The 19919-nt window shown below is 37.9% G+C and overlaps 2 protein-coding genes across 3 annotated transcripts in view; one reads left to right on the forward strand and one right to left on the reverse strand.

Annotated features, from left to right (window-relative positions):
* Positions 1-6784, reverse strand: LOC138321518 (small RNA 2'-O-methyltransferase-like). The gene is made up of 7 exons (XM_069265257.1): positions 6696-6784; positions 5563-6034; positions 4328-4575; positions 3475-3660; positions 2944-3115; positions 2188-2399; positions 1-724 (listed from the first exon to the last, which is right to left on the reverse strand). Exons 2-7 carry the CDS (start codon positions 5989-5991, stop codon positions 508-510), a joined length of 1464 nt encoding a protein of 487 aa, XP_069121358.1. The 5' UTR covers positions 5992-6034; positions 6696-6784; the 3' UTR covers positions 1-507.
* LOC138321517 (phosphatidylinositol 4-phosphate 5-kinase-like protein 1) overlaps positions 6777-19919 on the forward strand; it is a 23520-nt gene continuing 10377 nt past the window's right edge. The window contains exons 1-8 of one of the 2 annotated variants that reach the window (XM_069265255.1): positions 6777-6933; positions 7784-7983; positions 9732-9797; positions 16416-16573; positions 17253-17321; positions 17832-17922; positions 18478-18573; positions 19532-19601. In XM_069265255.1, the coding sequence (XP_069121356.1) occupies positions 6795-6933; positions 7784-7983; positions 9732-9797; positions 16416-16573; positions 17253-17321; positions 17832-17922; positions 18478-18573; positions 19532-19601 (889 nt within the window). In that variant the 5' untranslated portion in view covers positions 6777-6794. Of the gene's footprint in view, positions 6971-7783; positions 7984-9731; positions 9798-16415; positions 16574-17252; positions 17322-17831; positions 17923-18477; positions 18574-19531; positions 19602-19919 lie in introns of both variants that reach the window. The other variant, XM_069265256.1, reaches the window with a different exon arrangement.

Here is a 19919-nt window from a genome sequence, read left to right on the forward strand (position 1 = left end):
AATGTTTTTTGTTATCAATTTAAATGACAATCTCAGTAAAACAAATAATACAAACTGAATAAAAAGTTCAAACAAGTAACATTTTTGTATACCTTACAAAATAGAGCATGTTCATGTTATTCAACAATCAATCTAAACGGAAAGGCATCATGGATTGGTAATGTATCAATGGCAGAAAGTCTGGAGTATGTGGTAGCAAAACTATTTCTGTAGAATTACTACCATGGTTGGACCCTGTGAATTCCTCATATAAAATGTCTGCTTTAACAATATTCAATCCCTGAATTACACACGAGAAATATTTACTGTAATTTGAAATCTCACAGAATTCCTTAGGCACAATGTTGGCTGTAACGATAAAAAAATAATCCTAAATTTCTTTAGAAAAGAATACTGTATCTTTATGATACGTAAATCCCTGAATGTTCTCAAAGGAAGTTTGCTATAACAATCATTCAATCCAAAGATTCCTCTGGAGACAAAGTTGCTTTGACAACTCCATTTTTTTCAATCCCAGGATTCCTCAGGAGACAAAGTTGCCACAACAACACCATTTTCTGATGGTATTGTCCCAGTGATGGTATTTTCTTCGTCATTATCACAGATATCATCCTCTGTGTAATAATCACAATGGAATTTTTCTGTTTCAAAATAGTCTGTTGGACAAACAATAATCCCAGAGTGATCCTCAGTTAAGGCAAAGTCATTTGCTATGAAATGGTTCCTGAAAAAAAATATCAGAATCTCAAATTTGCTTCAACACATTTTGTAAATATATAGGCATTGATTCTTTAAACAATTGAATGTTTAGTGAGTGTTTACCAGATACACTTAGTATATCAATCATACCGAACACGCCGTACAGTGCAGTGGATCCATGTACATCTAAAAGGAACATATAAAACTGAAACAGTTTTTGGTTTTTAAAATGTGTGTGAAAAAAGAGGATCTTACATGAGTGGCAATGTGAAATGAAATTTATCAAACGAGTCCAATAATTTGATATGTCACACTTTAGGCGAATGGCACATCAGATTATTTAACGAGTTTGATAAATTTCATATCACATAGTAACGAGTGTAAGATTCTATTCATCATATAACTTATAATAATAGAAATATAAGTAAAACTTTAGATTTCGTCTGTATGTCAAAAAGTAGAAATCCGACTTGGTTGTGACATTTCTGTCAACTGAGACAATCATGTGGCGTCCCATATACCCAGGTAGATTATGACGTCAAAACTACCTGTGACGTCACAATAGTGTTATTACACTTGTGTCTTAAATATTTATGACATGGCCGTATGACACTGCTGGACGGGCCAGTTATAAGACAAGAGCTGTTGGAGAACAGCAAAGCTCGCCTATTCAGAAGAAGTTGATGTTCAAGTATTTAATATTTAAACATGGAAATATGACAAATAAACAGACTCAAAAACCCCCTAAAGGGCCCCAAATTGGTTGTATTATCACGTTCAGCATCCTTACACATTAGGAAAATAAAATCATAAACATTTATGATGACTTATGCTTAAACAATTGACAAAATAGAAACTTGCTCAAAAACTTTAACATGGAAATATGACAAATTAACAGACTCAAAAACCCCCTAAAGGGCCCCAAATTGGTTGTATTATCACGTTCAGCATCCATACACATTAGGAAAATAAAATCATAAACATTTATGATGACTTAAGCTTAAACAATTGACAAAACAGAAACTTGCTCAAAAACTTTAACGTGAAATGGGACTCCAACGCTGACGCCGACGCCGACGCCGACGCCGACGCCGACGCCGACGCCGGGGTGACAACATTAGCTCCCCCTATTCTTCGAATAGGCAAGCTTATAAAATGAAAATTTTGTATAGTTGCAAAAGTTATTATCTTACCATTACTATTACAGTTATCATCAGTTTCTGATCAACTTGAAAAATAAATCATATATAATTCCAATAATGTGGGTTGTGTTCCTAATTATTACACAGAGGTTTTCTATCACTGTATCACATTTAAAACAGTGAAATGAAACTTCAACATAGATCATCATCTTGGTGATAGGTGTTCTGGCATTTTATTGTAATTAATAAACTAATTAATAGAAATTAATAAATTTTGTTGTTTACATGAAGCAGACCTTTAACATATGATATGTAGCACACCATCACAAAAACATGTAGAACTAACCTGAGAATTGTAATATCATTTCCACACATTTTTGCCAGTTTCTTGTATCTTAGAAGCTCACTAATATATATGACAACCTTGTCTGGTTCAAGCTCAGAGAAGTTCTCTCCCTTTAGAAGTTCTCTAATGTTGTATTTTACTTCCATTGATAAAGCTTTCTCTGGGGACAATGAATCCTCTTCAGTTTTGTAGGGGAAAACTGCTTCTGCAATCTATAAAATACAGACAAATGAAGATAACTAATCAGGACTTAGATAATACAGTTTTGGTTATATTTATATAATTACATTATGTATCTGCTCTTTGGGATAATTTTCTGAAAAAAATCTTTCAAACATTCTTTTATCCTTTTGATTATTTTATTCATCAATCTGTATATATATTGTGTAATTTCTATGAAAACAATATATTTTCATGGCAAAAAATACACCTTGAATAACGGTAATCAGTATCTTCCCACAAGAGGAGACAACTCTGAACAAAGAAAACAATTAGACACCTGGGCCAGGTTTCAAGAGCAATATATCTAAGATACTTTCTTAACGTCTATATTTTTTTATGAAGAATTTTAGTTAAAGATTTCCTTAAAATTAAGAAATGTTTTTGAAAATGGACCCTGTTGTCTACCTCCTGTAAAAATAGTCTTTGTTTTATTAAATATAGCTTTATAGAACCATAAATATTCATTTATCAGTATTTTACCGTTTGAAATAAAATTAAATGACCCTGTATCAACAGCTTTACATTCATTCTTACCAATGTGTAACTTTGGGAACAGCTGTCACTTCCATGTAGGTTTTCCTCTGTGCTAACCTTCTCGAAAATGGCAGCTTGAGAACAGAAGCCAAGGTGACTACTTTCTAGTGGAGCGTTCCCTATCCCTGTGTACTGAACCTTGTAACCATGGATACAGGCCTGTAGGTCACCCCTATATACAGTAACATAAAAAAGGTCAACTATTACAAAACAGATTAACTATATAACTGTAATGTGAAAAAGTAGTTGCTGAATTACTTTCTATTCTAAAAAAAATAAAAAATCTTCCAACTTTCATTTCTATATTGAATACATGCCAATTGGCTATCAAAGTGATATAGGCCTATTTGAACATGGTGTGAGCTAAAATAACTCAAACTATTAATCATTGTGGTTTTTTCACAAAGAATAGTCAAGTTAAATGTCATCTCACGTCACTGTGAGTGACCTAATGAAGTAGATATCACAGGATAAATATCCTTTGCAGCTACTAACAAACTGTCTCATTAAAGAAATACAAAATACACTAACCAGCTTTGAAACTCTGATCTTGTCCACTCAAACTTGTGGTCATAGTGCCTAAATTTCCGACCATCGGCCGGAAAGAGCTGATTAAACTCAAAGTTTGGTGTGGTGATAATGATAATCCTGGGACGGAGTTCATGGAATACCATACGGCACACTCTCTGTAAGTCATTGGGATATAGATGTTCAATGCTGAAAAATACACATTTAACATGTAATGGATTCCTCACATTATGATCTGACAGAGTGAAATAAATTGACGTTACTCTGGTAAATATTTGGTGGTGTACCTGGTGATACATTGAACTGGATGTACAACCACAGGCTTTTGACTCTATAGATATGTGGACACCTATATATATACACATGTACATGTATGTTGTGTCCTTGACACAGTATTAGTTATGATTATATAGAGGAGTCCATATATCTATAGAGTCAAATGACTGTGGTTCATCAAATGGGGTCCTTCAAACATACATAGGGCCTTATCTGGGTTTTTTTCTTTTCCCTGCTTAAAATGACATGGTTATGATGTAAGCATAATTTAAACCTTGCATTTTTTATTTGGCAACAACAAGAAGAAGTTTTGTGTGGACAAAAATAAGGAAATTTCACAATTATTTGTCAAATTTTCAAGATAACATGTTATAAACCAGGAATATTTTTTCTTACAATGAATACCTACAAGACACATTGACAGGTACTGCTTAATGCTTCATTTTTCTCCAGAGATTACGGAATTCCAAATTCCCAATGAAAATTTCTACGTACATGATAAATTTTTTTCTCAGAAATGATCAGATGATTGGCTAGATATTATTGTTTATTCCTGTAACAAAGGGAATGATGGACTTACAACTCGACCATTGTCACAGCATCATATCCCATAATCCTCGGGTCTAGGACAGTGGCGTCGCCATGGTAAATTTGTACGGTGAGTGGATGTTTACGTTTGTCAAGATAATGATATACAGCAGGCTTTATATTGTATTTACGAGCTTGTAATAGCGGTTTGTCCAAATCTACCAAGGCAATCTTCTGGACAGATGCGACATCGGCCAGAAATCTGGAGAGTTGACACTCTGCACAGCCGAAGTCTACAACCTGTAGAAACACATAATAAAGTGTTGTAAAACAGCAATGCTACACAAAATTACCACAACTTCATATTTCAAGAAACCCTAACCATGTCTTCATTCTTTTACAAACCATTAAAGACTTCAGGATGAATTAACGTTACAGTTTCTTTTCAAAAATATGATTTAACTTAAAATGGAAAAATATGGCAAATTAATAGACGGATCTTACTTCCAAAATTTTGATGATCATGCTATAAATATATTTGCTATATTAACTTCAGGACCCTTCAGATTAACTGAAAACATATATGTGTTTGATATTTATTGCTACTGTAGAGAATTTTGTAATTATTTCATAACCAATAGTTATTATCCACTGACCTACACGATGACAGATCATCACAAATGACAAACAACATTGTTTATTACTTACACTTTGTACATTGAGAGAGTTAATCTTATCTGCAACAAAACTGTATCTCTGTAAATAAAGCGGAGGGTCAAACACTGGCCCACCCAAGGCACTCTCATCCTCACACATCGGTGCCGTCACAGTCTTATTTTCTTCTCCATTTTCCATTTCTGTTTGACAGACATCCTGTGTTACAGTTTGACAGCTGTCAATCATGTTTTCAGATATATCACTTTCAAGTTTATGATCTCTACAGTCTGAGTTGATGTTTGGAAACCTTTTATCACAATCTGCCTTCGCAGCAGCTAAATTCACAAAATGTTCTCCATCTACGGATGATCCATGATGATTTAACTTAAAATGGAAAAATATGGCAAATTAATAGACGGGTCTTACTTCCAAAATTTTGATGATCATGTTATAAATATATTTGCTATATTAACTTCAGGACCCTTCAGATTAACTGAAAACATATATGTGTTTGATATTTATTGCTACTGTAGAGAATTTTGTAATTATTTCATAACCAATAGTTATTATCCACTGACCTACACGATGACAGATCATCACAAATGACAAACAACATTGTTTATTACTTACACTTTGTACATTGAGAGAGTTAATCTTATCTGCAACAAAACTGTATCTCTGTAAATAAAGCGGAGGGTCAAACACTGGCCCACCCAAGGCACTCTCATCCTCACACATCGGTGCCGTCACAGTCTTATTTTCTTCTCCATTTTCCATTTCTGTTTGACAGACATCCTGTGTTACAGTTTGACAGCTGTCAATCATGTTTTCAGATATATCACTTTCAAGTTTATGATCTCTACAGTCTGAGTTGATGTTTGGAAACCTTTTATCACAATCTGCCTTCGCAGCAGCTAAATTCACAAAATGTTCTCCATCTACGGATGATCCATAATTGTTTGTATGTAATACATCCCCCTCTTTGTCTGCTGTTACATTTTCATATTGGTCTGTAGTTAAATGATTTGCATTCCAAAGACTGTTGAGAGTAGATCCCATTTATAGACACCTTTGTTAACTAGTCTCTACTCACGCAGCGGTACTGTATCAGAAAAAAATGCATCTGATTAGACATCTTTAAATATGAGTATATTGTTTTCTGATCATCACATTATTTATAAATAAAATGTGCATACAGCAATCATGCTAAACAATCAGCATGATTGGTAATTTTCATGAAATCAATAACAGAAAAGACCACAGAGGTTTTTAATTAATGTTTATGAAAAAAAGATTTATAATACAATCTCCCATTATATATTTTTTCCCTTTCAAAAAAAAATATCCTTGACATAACTTAATTTACACAATCCAGATTTTATTCAAAGTTCCCTTCACAACTTATCAAAATGTGACTGATTTTGAGTTATCGTCCTTGATTTGTAAAAATAATCGTATAACATTAATTTTGCTCCTTACTCATCCTAATGTGAAAGCAGTAAGTAAACTTTATGCGTAAATACATCTCCTTAACATAAATTGAATGTTTATAACCCTAACAATGTATCAATATGAACGTTTAAATTTCCCTGGATTGCACAGCAAAAATATAATGGCACTAAACCTGAATACTTGAAGTAGAATGTGCGTGCTTTTGTTACCCAAAATTCCATAATGAGAATATCTCAGGTATCACAAATAATCACCATGGAAACTTTCAATAGTTCATAGTGGTTCTATTAGTGGACTTATGTTATAATTACCTACATATATGGCAAAATCGAAACCAACCTTCTGTGGCGTGCTCTTTGTGTTTAGAGTTATCTCCCTTCTTGTGGAAAACTTCCTGTTTACATGTTTCCATGTTATTTTTGGGACAACGATGTCATGCGGAAAATAACAATTTTATTAAACTCCGCGCCTGCGTCTGCGGTATAAATATGTATGTTCAGCTAAGGCAGATAGAAGAAGATATTTTCCTCGGCAAATCGAATGACACACGTGAGAAAGCGTGATAAACTAAGCTCGTACACATATGGTTGGTTTTCTAACTGCTTTCGCATTTCGTTTTCATATTCTAACGCTTCTCTTCGTAAATGTGTGTGACTCTTCTATTATGAAATACTCAATATATTAACAACTATGTTTGGAATGTTAGTTACTGATAAGCCTCTTAATAAGACTTTCCTAATCATATACATTTTGTAACTCGATCAGTGCATTACAGTGTACAATATTTGCCCCCAATAAGCGCCCTCCCATCTTCCCCCCTTCTTCTAAAGATGGAGATGAAGTTATATAACCCACAAAATCCCATAGCTTAAACAATGTTTTACACACGTTTTATGTTTATAAAGTCATCATTGTGGCTCATACACTGTTTTTGTGAATCACGACATAAAGTAAAGGAAATAATGTATGTTTACTGCGAAAGATTAGTGTGCCATGAGTGTAAAAAGAGTTAAAATATGGTTAATATTTTTCGAGTTAATCATCAACAACTTACATTTTGGTTCTCTAATATAAGCACCTCTTTTGCATTTTTTTAACTTAAGCATCCTGGGCACTAATTACGGCAAACACAGTACATGTAAAGTATGGTATGCATAGGGCATGTGAAGAAAAATCGCAGAAGCTAAAACCAGATAAAAAATTTGTAGTTATTGATGCACCACATTACATATATACATTTTCTTCACTTACCAGTAATTATCAAGATATTTAATATGTGACTCAACAGAATGTGTTTATCAATAGTTTTCTCTGTATGACTCATTTGAATCATTTTACTGCTTTAGTGTATACATTAGATTTACCTCATTATATTCAATGATATCATGTTGGTTTACAGGCAAGATTATGTCAGACAATGTTGCTGCTGATGGAGAGGCCGCCAAAGCAAAGAGCAGTCTGTGGGTACGCCTCCGCAAGCGGCTTCTCCGCCGTGGGGTTGTGGAGGTTGACATCGACCACCACAGATATAAAATGCTCAACTGCATCAGAGAGGGCATACGTAACATCTTACTGAAAAACCCAAAACTGTCAGCTAAGGTAGGACAAGTCTTCATTACATGTTATATGGTCACTATCCTGTCTTAACATATTACAGTAAAACACGGTTACAACGAACCCCTGGGGACCACAAAAATCATTTTGTTATAAGTATTGTTTGTTATACACATAATTACAGGAACATTGATGGGTAATGATAATTACTACGTTGTAACCATGAATTTGTTGTAAGTGTATTCATTATGTGATGTCATTATTTTGCGGGCGCAATTCACATCATTTTCTCCAAAAAATATTACATTATGCTCATAAACACATGACATCACAATCAATACCTACCCACAAGGGCAGATAAGTCTGTAATATTCCAATTCAGAATAAACACACCAAAATAATGAAATTAAGATTAAAAGATGTGTTACAGGAGAGGAAAAAATGTAGCAATCAGACCGGGGTTCGAACCTTGGACACCCAAACACTAGCTGGAACAAATTCGTTTGTTTCCTCTCATTGTCCAATGCAAGTCCCTCCTAATTTTAGATAACTCGAGATCATTTTTGGGATTCTCAAATATCCGTCTTATTCCATTCTGTGTTTTTGTTTTTAATTAGGTCACCTGAGACAAAGTCTCAAGTGATCTATATTCTTTTCGCCTTTTTGTCCGTCGTCGTCCGTCATACATCGTCCGTCGTATGTCCGTAAACAATTTACATTTTCGACTTCTTCTCCAAAACTGCTGAAGCAATTTCAATGAAATTTTGCACAAATCTTCTAAGGCATAAGGCCAATCAAAATTGTGAATTATATGGTCCCCACCCCCCAGGGGGCTGTGGGAGGGGCCAAAAGGGGTAAAATTGAGTAAAATTTCAAAAATCTTCTTCTTTACTCACAGATGTGGTAGAATCACATACTCTTCATTGATAGAAAGGCCTTAAGGTCCTTTACAAAAATTGCGAATTATATGACCCTGGGGTCTCTAGTTTCCCCCTAAGGAGGAGATTAAGTTTACTATAGTTTACATTGGGAAAACACATTTTTGAGCATTATTTGGTCATTTGTTATAGGAAATGAGTCAAATGTTATCAGAATTATTTTTATGAGATGGCCATTTAATCCTATTAACAAATTTTCTATGACTGACCCCCCCAGGAGCCTTAGGGGCGGGGTCAAAAGGGGTTAAATAGGCTAAAACTGCAAAAATCTTCTTCTGAAATTCTGGAAATGGTAGAATCAAATACTTTTCATAGATAGAAAGGTCTTAAGGTCCTTTATAAAAAATGTGAATTATATGACCTTGGGGTCTCACGTTATCCCCTGGGGAGGGGTCAAGTTTACTTTAGTTTATATAGGAAAAACATATTTGTGAACATTATTTGCCCAATTTTCATAGGAAATTAGTCAAACTTGATTAGAATTATTAGCCTAAGATATAGCATTTTAACATCCATATCAGTCCTCGATGACCTCCTGGGGGACCAGCCTCCTGGGGGACCAGCCTCCTGGGGGACCAGAGGGGCAGGACCAAACAGGATCAAAATGATTAAGATTTCAAAAAATACTTCTAAGTTCACAGGTTTGATGGAAGCAATACTCTTCATAGTCTAAAAAGTCAAATTTATAAATCACTGACCAACTTCAAGGCCCAGCATATATTGTTTATATGTCTTTAATTTGTTTCATTATTTGTTTCATTATATATTCTAACTCGGGTGACCGTTAAGGCCCATGGGCCTCTTGTTTTATATAAAACATCTCGGACACCATAACATTTTTAATTTATTTCGCAGGATAATTTAACTCCAGACGACTATACACATCAGGCAGAGGAGTCGTTTATAACAAAGAAAGGAAAGGTAATACAGAATTGTGTTAACGTTTACTGCGGTAAAAATCAGTTTTCATTTCTCCAAATCATGTTATCTTCTAGGTGTTTAATGCATATTTCCAGTTTGACATGTTTATGCTAGTTAGATATTTTTCCACTGCAATATTTCAAAAATGAATAGACATTACGTTCAAGAACTTAATACAGTACAGTGAATTTGAAAACTTATTGGAAACAGTCAAACCTACCTTAGCAATCACCTCTATATACAGACCACCTGATTAAAATGACCACTTTTGTAGGGTCACGATTGACCATTTTTCACACAATTCAACCTGTCAATGAAGACCTACTATTTACAAAGATCAGTTTCCTCTGTACCTTGGGTGGTCTTTATAGACATCTTTGACTGTATAATGATTTATACCATTACCTTGTGTAATCTTTCTGCACTCTCTATCTTTCTTTTTAGTAGTTCCTTTTAACAAACTAACATCTATGGATTTTCTATTTCTATTGCAGTATTGCTCAAATTATCCATCTTCTATTCTTACAAGAGGTACTCTGGCTATTTCTGTTAATAAGGTATTGATTTCTGTGTAACCCCAAGGGTATGATTTCTGTTCACCACCAAGGGTATGATTTCTGTGTCACCACCAAGGGTATGATTTCTGTGTCACCACCAAGGGTATGATTTCTGTGTCACCACCAAGGGTATGATTTCTGTGTCACCACCAAGGGTATGATTTCTGTGTCACCACCAAGGGTATGATTTCTGTGTCACCACCTAGGGTATGATTTCTGTTCACCACCAAGGGTATGATTTTTCACCACCTAGGTGATATTTCTGTGTCACCACCAAGGGTATGATTTCTGTGTCACCACCAAGGGTATGATTTCTGTGTCACCACCAAGGGTATGATTTCTGTGTCACCACCAAGGGTATGATTTCTGTGTCACCACCTAGGGTATGATTTCTGTGTCACCACCAAGGGTATGATTTCTGTGTCACCACCAGGGTATGATTTCTGTGTCACCACCAAGGGTATGATTTCTGTGTCACCACCTAGGGTATGATTTCTGTGTCACCACCAAGGGTATGATTTCTGTGTCACCACCAAGGGTATGATTTCTGTATCACCACCAAGGGTATGATTTCTGTGTCACCACCAAGGGTATGATTTCTGTGTCACCACCCAGGATATGATTTCTGGGTCACCACCAAGGGCATGATTTCTGTACCACCACCAAGGGTATGATTTCTGTGTCACCACCTAGGGTTATGATTTCTGTATCACCACCTAGGGTATGATTTCTGTGTCACCACCAAGGGTATGATTTCTGTGTGTCACCACCAAGGGTATGATTTCTGTGTCACCACCAAGGGTATGATTTCTGTGTCACCACCAAGGGTATGATTTCTGTATCACCACCAAGGGTATGATTTCTGTATCACCACCAAGGGTATGATTTCTGTATCACCACCAAGGGTATGATTTCTGTATCACCACCAAGGGTATGATTTCTGTGTCACCACCAAGGGTATGATTTCTGTGTCACCACCTAGGGTATGATTTCTGTGTCACCACCAAGGGTATGATTTCTGTGTCACCACCAAGGGTATGATTTCTGTGTCACCACCAAGGGTATGATTTCTGTGTCACCACCTAGGGTATGATTTCTGTGTCACCACCTAGGGTATGATTTCTGTATCACCACCAAGGGTATGATTTCTGTGTCACCACCAAGGGTATGATTTCTGTGTCACCACCAAGGGTATGATTTCTGTGTCACCACCAAGGGTATGATTTCTGTGTCACCACCTAGGGTATGATTTCTGTGTCACCACCAAGGGTATGATTTCTGTGTCACCACCAAGGGTATGATTTCTGTGTCACCACCAAGGGTATGATTTCTGTGTCACCACCAAGGGTATGGGATATGATTTCTGTATCACCACCAAGGGTATGATTTCTGTATCACCACCAAGGGTATGATTTCTGTGTCACCACCAAGGGTATGATTTCTGTGTCACCACCAAGGGTATGATTTCTGTGTCACCACCAAGGGTATGATTTCTGTGTCACCACCAAGGGTATGATTTCTGTGTCACCACCAAGGGTATGATTTCTGTGTCACCACCAAGGGTATGATTTCTGTGTCACCACCAAGGGTATGATTTCTGTGTCACCACCAAGGGTATGATTTCTGTGTCACCACCAAGGGTATGATTTCTGTGTCACCACCAAGGGTATGATTTCTGTGTCACCACCAAGGGTATGATTTCTGTGTCACCACCAAGGGTATGATTTCTGTGTCACCACCAAGGGTATGATTTCTGTGTCACCACCAAGGGTATGATTTCTGTGTCACCACCAAGGGTATGATTTCTGTGTCACACCCATTATGATTTCTGTGTCACCACCAAGGGTATGATTTCTGTGTCACCACCAAGGGTATGATTTCTGTGTCACCACCAAGGGTATGATTTCTGTGTCACCACCAAGGGTATGATTTCTGTGTCACCACCAAGGGTATGATTTCTGTGTCACCACCAAGGGTATGATTTCTGTGTCACCACCTAGGGTATGATTTCTGTGTCACCACCCAAGGGTATGATTTCTGTGTCACCACCAAGGGTATGATTTCTGTGTCACCACCAAGGGTATGATTTCTGTGTCACCACCAAGGGTATGATTTCTGTGTCACCACCAAGGGTATGATTTCTGTTTCACCAAGGGTATGATTTCTGTCACCACCAAGGGTATGATTTCTGTGTCACCACCAAGGGTATGATTTCTGTGTCACCACCAAGGGTATGATTTCTGTGTCACCACCAAGGGTATGATTTCTGTGTCACCACCAAGGGTATGATTTCTGTGTCACCACCAAGGGTATGATTTCTGTGTCACCACCAAGGGTATGATTTCTGTGTCACCACCAAGGGTATGATTTCTGTGTCACCACCAAGGGTATGATTTCTGTGTCACCACCAAGGGTATGATTTCTGTATCACCACCAAGGGTATGATTTCTGTGTCACCACCAAGGGTATGATTTCTGTGTCACCACCTAGGGTATGATTTCTGTGTCACCACCAAGGGTATGATTTCTGTGTCACCACCAAGGGTATGATTTCTGTGTCACCACCTAGGGTATGATTTCTGTGTCACCACCAAGGGTATGATTTCTGTCATCACCACCAAGGGTATGATTTCTGTGTCACCACCAAGGGTATGATTTCTGTGTCACCACCAAGGGTATGATTTCTGTGTCACCACCAAGGGTATGATTTCTGTGTCACCACCAAGGGTATGATTTCTGTGTCACCACCAAGGGTATGATTTCTGTGTCACCACCAAGGGTATGATTTCTGTGTCACCACCAAGGGTATGATTTCTGTGTCACCACCAAGGGTATGATTTCTGTGTCACCACCAAGGGTATGATTTCTGTGTCACCACCAAGGGTATGATTTCTGTGTCACCACCAAGGGTATGATTTCTGTGTCACCACCAAGGGTATGATTTCTGTGTCACCACCAAGGGTATGATTTCTGTGTCACCACCAAGGGTATGATTTCTGTGTCACCACCAAGGGTATGATTTCTGTGTCACCACCAAGGGTATGATTTCTGTGTCACCACCAAGGGTATGATTTCTGTGTCACCACCAAGGGTATGATTTCTGTGTCACCACCAAGGGTATGATTTCTGTGTCACCACCTAGGGTATGATTTCTGTGTCACCACCAAGGGTATGATTTCTGTGTCACCACCAGGGTATGATTTCTGTGTCACCACCAAGGGTATGATTTCTGTGTCACCACCAAGGGTATGATTTCTGTGTCACCACCAAGGGTATGATTTCTGTGTCACCACCAAGGGTATGATTTCTGTGTCACCACCAAGGGTATGATTTCTGTGTCACCACCAAGGGTATGATTTCTGTGTCACCACCAAGGGTATGATTTCTGTGTCACCACCAAGGGTATGATTTCTGTGTCACCACCAAGGGTATGATTTCTGTGTCACCACCAAGGGTATGATTTCTGTGTCACCACCCAAGGGTATATGATTTCTGTGTCACCACCAAGGGTATGATTTCTGTGTCACCACCAAGGGTATGATTTCTGTGTCACCACCAAGTGTATGATTTCTGTGTCACCACCAAGGGTATGATTTCTGTGTCATCACCAAGGGTCTGATTTCTGTGTCACCACCAAGGGTATGATTTCTGTGTCACCACCAAGGATATGATTTCTGTGTCACCACCAAGGGTATGATTTCTGTGTCACCACCAAGGATATGATTTCTGTGTCACCACCAAGGGTATGATTTCTGTGTCACCACCAAGGGTATGATTTCTGTGTCACCACCAAGGGTATGATTTCTGTGTCACCACCAAGGGTATGATTTCTGTGTCACCACCAAGGGTATGATTTCTGTGTCACCACCAAGGGTATGATTTCTGTGTCACCACCAAGGGTATGATTTCTGTGTCACCACCAAGGGTATGATTTCTGTGTCACCACCTAGGGTATGATTTCTGTGTCACCACCAAGGGTATGATTTCTGTGTCACCACCAAGGGTATGATTTCTGTGTCACCACCAAGGGTATGATTTCTGTGTCACCACCAAGGGTATGATTTCTGTGTCACCACCAAGGGTATGATTTCTGTGTCACCACCAAGGGTATGATTTCTGTGTCACCACCAAGGGTATGATTTCTGTGTCACCACCTAGGGTATGATTTCTGTATCACCACCAAGGGTATGATTTCTGTGTCACCACCTAGGGTATGATTTCTGTATCACCCACCAAGGGTATGATTTCTGTGTCACCACCTAGGGTATGATTTCTGTGTCACCACCAAGGGTATGATTTCTGTGTCACCACCTAGGGTATGATTTCTGTGTCACCACCAAGGGTATGATTTCTGTGTCACCACCAAGGGTATGATTTCTGTGTCACCACCAAGGGTATGATTTCTGTGTCACCACCAAGGGTATGATTTCTGTGTCACCACCATAGGGTATGATTTCTGTGTCACCACCAGGGTATGATTTCTGTGTCACCACCAGGGTATGATTTCTGTGTCACCACCAAGGGTATGATTTCTGTGTCACCACCAAGGCGTAGTTCGATGATTTCTGTGTCACCACCAAGGGTATGATTTCTGTGTCACCACCAAGGGTATGATTTCTGTGTCACCACCTAGGGTATGATTTCTGTGTCACCACCAAGTGTATGATTTCTGTGTCACCACCAAGGGTATGATTTCTGTGTCACCACAAAGGGTATGATTTCTGTGTCACCACCTAGGGTATGATTTCTGTGTCACCACCTAGGGTATGATTTCTGTGTCACCACCAAGGGTATGATTTCTGTGTCACCACCAAGGGTATGATTTCTGTGTCACCACCAAGGGTATGATTTCTGTGTCACCACCAAGGGTATGATTTCTGTGTCACCACCTAGGGTATGATTTCTGTGTCACCACCAAGGGTATGATTTCTGTGTCACCACCAAGGGTATGATTTCTGTGTCACCACCAAGGGTATGATTTCTGTGTCACCACCAAGGGTATGATTTCTGTGTCACCACCTAGGGTATGATTTCTGTGTCACCACCAAGGGTATGATTTCTGTGTCACCACCAAGGGTATGATTTCTGTATCACCACCAAGGGTATGATTTCTGTGTCACCACCAGGGTATGATTTCTGTGTCACCACCAAGGGTATGATTTCTGTGTCACCACCAAGGGTATGATTTCTGTGTCACCACCAAGGGTATGATTTCTGTGTCACCACCAAGGGTATGATTTCTGTGTCACCACCAAGGGTATGATTTCTGTGTCACCACCAAGGGTATGATTTCTGTGTCACCACCAAGGGTATGATTTCTGTGTCACCACCAAGGGTATGATTTCTGTGTCACCACCAAGGGTATGATTTCTGTGTGTCACCACCAAGGGTATGATTTCTGTGTCACCACCAAGGGTATGATTTCTGTGTCACCACCAAGGGTATGATTTCTGTGTCACCACCAAGGGTATGATTTCTGTGTCACCACCAAGGGTATGATTTCTGTGTCACCACCAAGGGTATGATTTCTGTGTCACCACCAAGGGTATGATTTCTGTGTCACCACCTAGGGTATGATTTCTGTGTCACCACCAAGGGTATGATTTCTCGTATCACCACCAAGGGTATGATTTCTGTATCACCACCTAGGGTATGATTTCTGTGTCACCACCTAGGGTTATGATTTCTGTGTCACCACCAAGGGTATGATTTCTGTGTCACCACCAAGGGTATGATTTCTGTGTCACCACCAAGGGTATGATTTCTGTGTCACCACCAAGGGTATGATTTCTGTGTCACCACCTAGGTTAGATTTCTGTATCACCACCTAGGGTATGATTTCTGTGTTCACCACCATTTTGTCACCACCTAGGGTATGATTTCTGTGTCACCACCAAGGGTATGATTTTTGTATCACCCCCTAGGGTTTGATCTCTGTATCACCCCCTGGGTAGCTATACAGTGTTTTTACCACAAATACTTTCTGTATCCTTTCTGTTTTTTAGATGTTTACATTTTGTAGTTATTCTAGCTGTAATGATAAACCTTTTTATATATTTCAGACGTTTACATTCTGTAGTTATGCGAGCTCTGTTTTTGCTGCCATAAGAAGAGCTGTCAGTATCACAGAGGAGGAGTATCTATCTGCTGTAGCCCCTCCCTCACTTCCATATTTGGAATTCATTAGCAACTCTAAAAGTGGTCAAGACTTTTATTTAAGGTACATTTACATGTGGTGAAGGAAAATTTGTACTGTATAACATGAAATATTTGTGTGTCCTTTTTTGTGGTTTAGAGCTTGAATGAAATTATTCTTAGTAAGCCAATGGCATAATACCAATAGTGACAATAATATAAAAACAAAAGCTGTTGGTTTTAAATTCATGGTTGCTGTGAAACCATGAATATTAAAGCAACAAAAGTTTCTACTGGATGAACATTTCATGTTATAAAGTATCAAAGAAACCTAAATATATACATAAAATCTATGGTGAATGTAAGGTCTTAAGATTGAAAGGGAGGATGAAAGTATCTGCACAATATCATGTACTAGAAACATTGTTTGTCTTTCATCAATAATTCTTGTAACAACTCCTCACATATCAACCACTTTTGATGAATTTTAAACAGAGAATTGATATTAAGATGTGCAAGAGAGATATTTTTTCATATCCTGTATGTATCCAGACATGCCTTCAAATGCAATAGAGAGATGAAAACACTGAACATACACCAGTTCTGTAATGAAATGAGGGTACCATACCCAAGACCGGTAAATGTTTGTAACTTACAGTACCTTACATGCTGAAGCAGAAATTATTATAAATAATTTAGTATTGTACATGTATTTTTAAATTCCTTGAATGATGCCATATCTTCTTTGATTTCTTTCCTTACAGTAATGATCAGCAGTACATCCTAAAGACAGACAAGAAATATGCTGTGGAATACTTTCTGTCGTTCCTTGGGTAAGTTTACCCAATGTGAAGATCTCAAGCAGATGTATCTTCAAAGTTTTCTTTGCTACTTACAATGACCACAAATACTATCCTCTTCACAGTGACATTTTCTTCTAATCTACATGATCAATTTAAATGAAACTTGGCAGTAATGTTAGGGACCATGAATAGATGTGCATGAATGTTTTTTGAGCTAAAAGTTTTGTTGTCATGGTAGCCAAGTAACTATACACAGGTTTTGTAAAATGGCCAATAGCTTAATAGCTTTTGGATGAATAACGCTCAGACTTGATCAAATGTTTGTTTCTCAGGCTTCAATAATGGTTACCATGGAAACAAAATGGAGTACCATTTGGTTGCTAGATATTATATGGGTTCAAACAAAACGTAGTTGGAGTATGAGGTTGTAATTGGCTTACAGTTCTAATTTTTTCTAAGTAGTATCATATAAAAAAAATCATCCTCTATAAAAAATTCATGCTTAGAATAATTCTCATTCTTTTGTTGTATCTTTTCCAGAGAATACCTTGAGCATTTCCAATTGTATCCACATTCCCTCATCGTGAAGTTCTTGGGTCTTTACTCCATACAGATAGAAGGGGAACCCAAGGTAACTGTACAATTAATATATATAGACTTCTATACTGTGTATTTTAGTGTTTAAAAACTAGATGTACTGTATTATACTTTTAAGGATTTATATTTGTTTATGTCCTTGACCATCCTCAATACTCCAGGGGTTCCGATCACTTAGGATCTCTTCAACAAAACAGGTAATATGGTCCTTTAATATACATCAAAAGAGCCATATAAGTACACTGTAGTTGACAGTATGGCTTTGAAGTAGGGCCTCGCTCTCTCTGTAGTTCTGCAGGCCAGTGATTGGTTCAGATTTGTTCCTCTGAGCTGCCTTGAACAGTTTTACTATGAGATAGTCCAGGGGTGTAGAGATCTTATGTGATCGGAACCCCTGGAGTATCGAGATAGTCCAGGGGTGTAGAGATCTTATGTGATCGGAACCCCTGGAGTATCGAGGATGGTCCTTGACTTTGTGGCTACAAATTAATTCTGACATAATTTGACTTAACCCACGAGTTTGACGAATGTTCACACTATCTCAGATACCAAGGAACATTTTCCCTTATTGTGTCTCTTTTTGTTTTAGATATATTTCCTGACAATGCAGAGCATATTCTTTCCTCCAAATAATATAGAGACAAGATTTGATGTTAAAGGCTGTCTCGGAGGTCGTTATCAGAAGGTAAGTAACATGGACACAAGGTTTGATGTTAAGGGCTGTCTCGGAGGTTGTTATCAGAAGGTAAGTAACATGGACACAAGGTTTGATGTAAAGGGCTTTATCGGAGGTCGTTATCAGAAGGTAAGTAACATGGACACAAGGTTGATGTTAAAGGCTGTCTTGGAGGTCGTTATCAGAAGGTAAGTAACATGGACACAAGGTTTGATGTTAAGGCTGTCTCGGAGGTTGTTATCAGAAGGTAAGTAACATGGACACAAGTTTGATGTAAGGGCTGTCTTGAGGTCGTTATCAGAAGTAAGACTATGGAACAAGTTTGTGTTAAGCTGTCTGGAGGTTGTTATCAGAAGGTAAGTAACATGGCACAGGTTGATGAAAGGCTTCTGGAGGGTTTCAGAAGGTAGTAAACAAGGTTTGATGTTAAGGCTGTCTCGAGGTTGAAGGTAAGTACATGGACACATTTGATGTAGGCCGAGTTTCAAAGGTAAGTAACATAGAGACAAGATTTGATGTTAAAGGCTGTCTCGGAGGTCGTTATCAGAAGGTAAGTAACATGGACACAAGGTTTGATGTTAAGGGCTGTCTCAGAGATCGTTATTAGAATGTAAGCAACATGACACAAGATTTGATGTTAATGGCTGTCTCAGAGGTCGTTATCAGAACGAAAGTAACATTGACGCATGGTTTGATGCATGGGGCTGTCTCGGAGGTCGTAATCAGAAAGTAAGTAACATTGACACAAGATTTGATGTTAAGTTGATAATAACAGAATAATGAATGACATCTGGGCTGCAGGAAATTCAACATGAAGTGCTGAATTAGCCTAATATACCTGTAGTCTAATCAGTATTCATCCTCCATAACTGCCCCTCAGAAAGCAGTTCAGTATACAGTTACTTAAAACTTATCTGTATAAAACTGAATACTTGCCATATATTAATTGCTTGTTGTTGTTTTACAGCCACAGGAGGATGAGGATATCCTAACTATCCTTAAGGACCAGAACTTTGACAAAGAGACAATCCATTTAGGTAATCAGAGAATTTTTATCATTCTAGTCAAAAGGAATTTTTTTTCGTCAGTAATCCTTTGTTTATTTGTATTGATTTTTGGAATTATTCCCCTGAAGACTGATTTAAATAATGACTAAATAAAGCAATAAATGAGTTGTCATAATACCCCATCCCCTGTCCCAATCAAAAGAATAAGTTTAGAGAGGGTTTGCATTGGAGAAGTTTTTCATTATATATAAATAAGAGAGATTGGTTTGGTTTCAAGAAAGGTTTGGTCATGGAAAAGCTTTGGGAAGTTCCACTATCTATATTATTGCTAGTTAAGACTACCTGGTA

This window comes from Argopecten irradians, chromosome 4, assembly GCF_041381155.1.
Source record: "Argopecten irradians isolate NY chromosome 4, Ai_NY, whole genome shotgun sequence".
In the NCBI taxonomy this organism is placed as follows: Eukaryota; Metazoa; Mollusca; class Bivalvia; order Pectinida; family Pectinidae; genus Argopecten; species Argopecten irradians.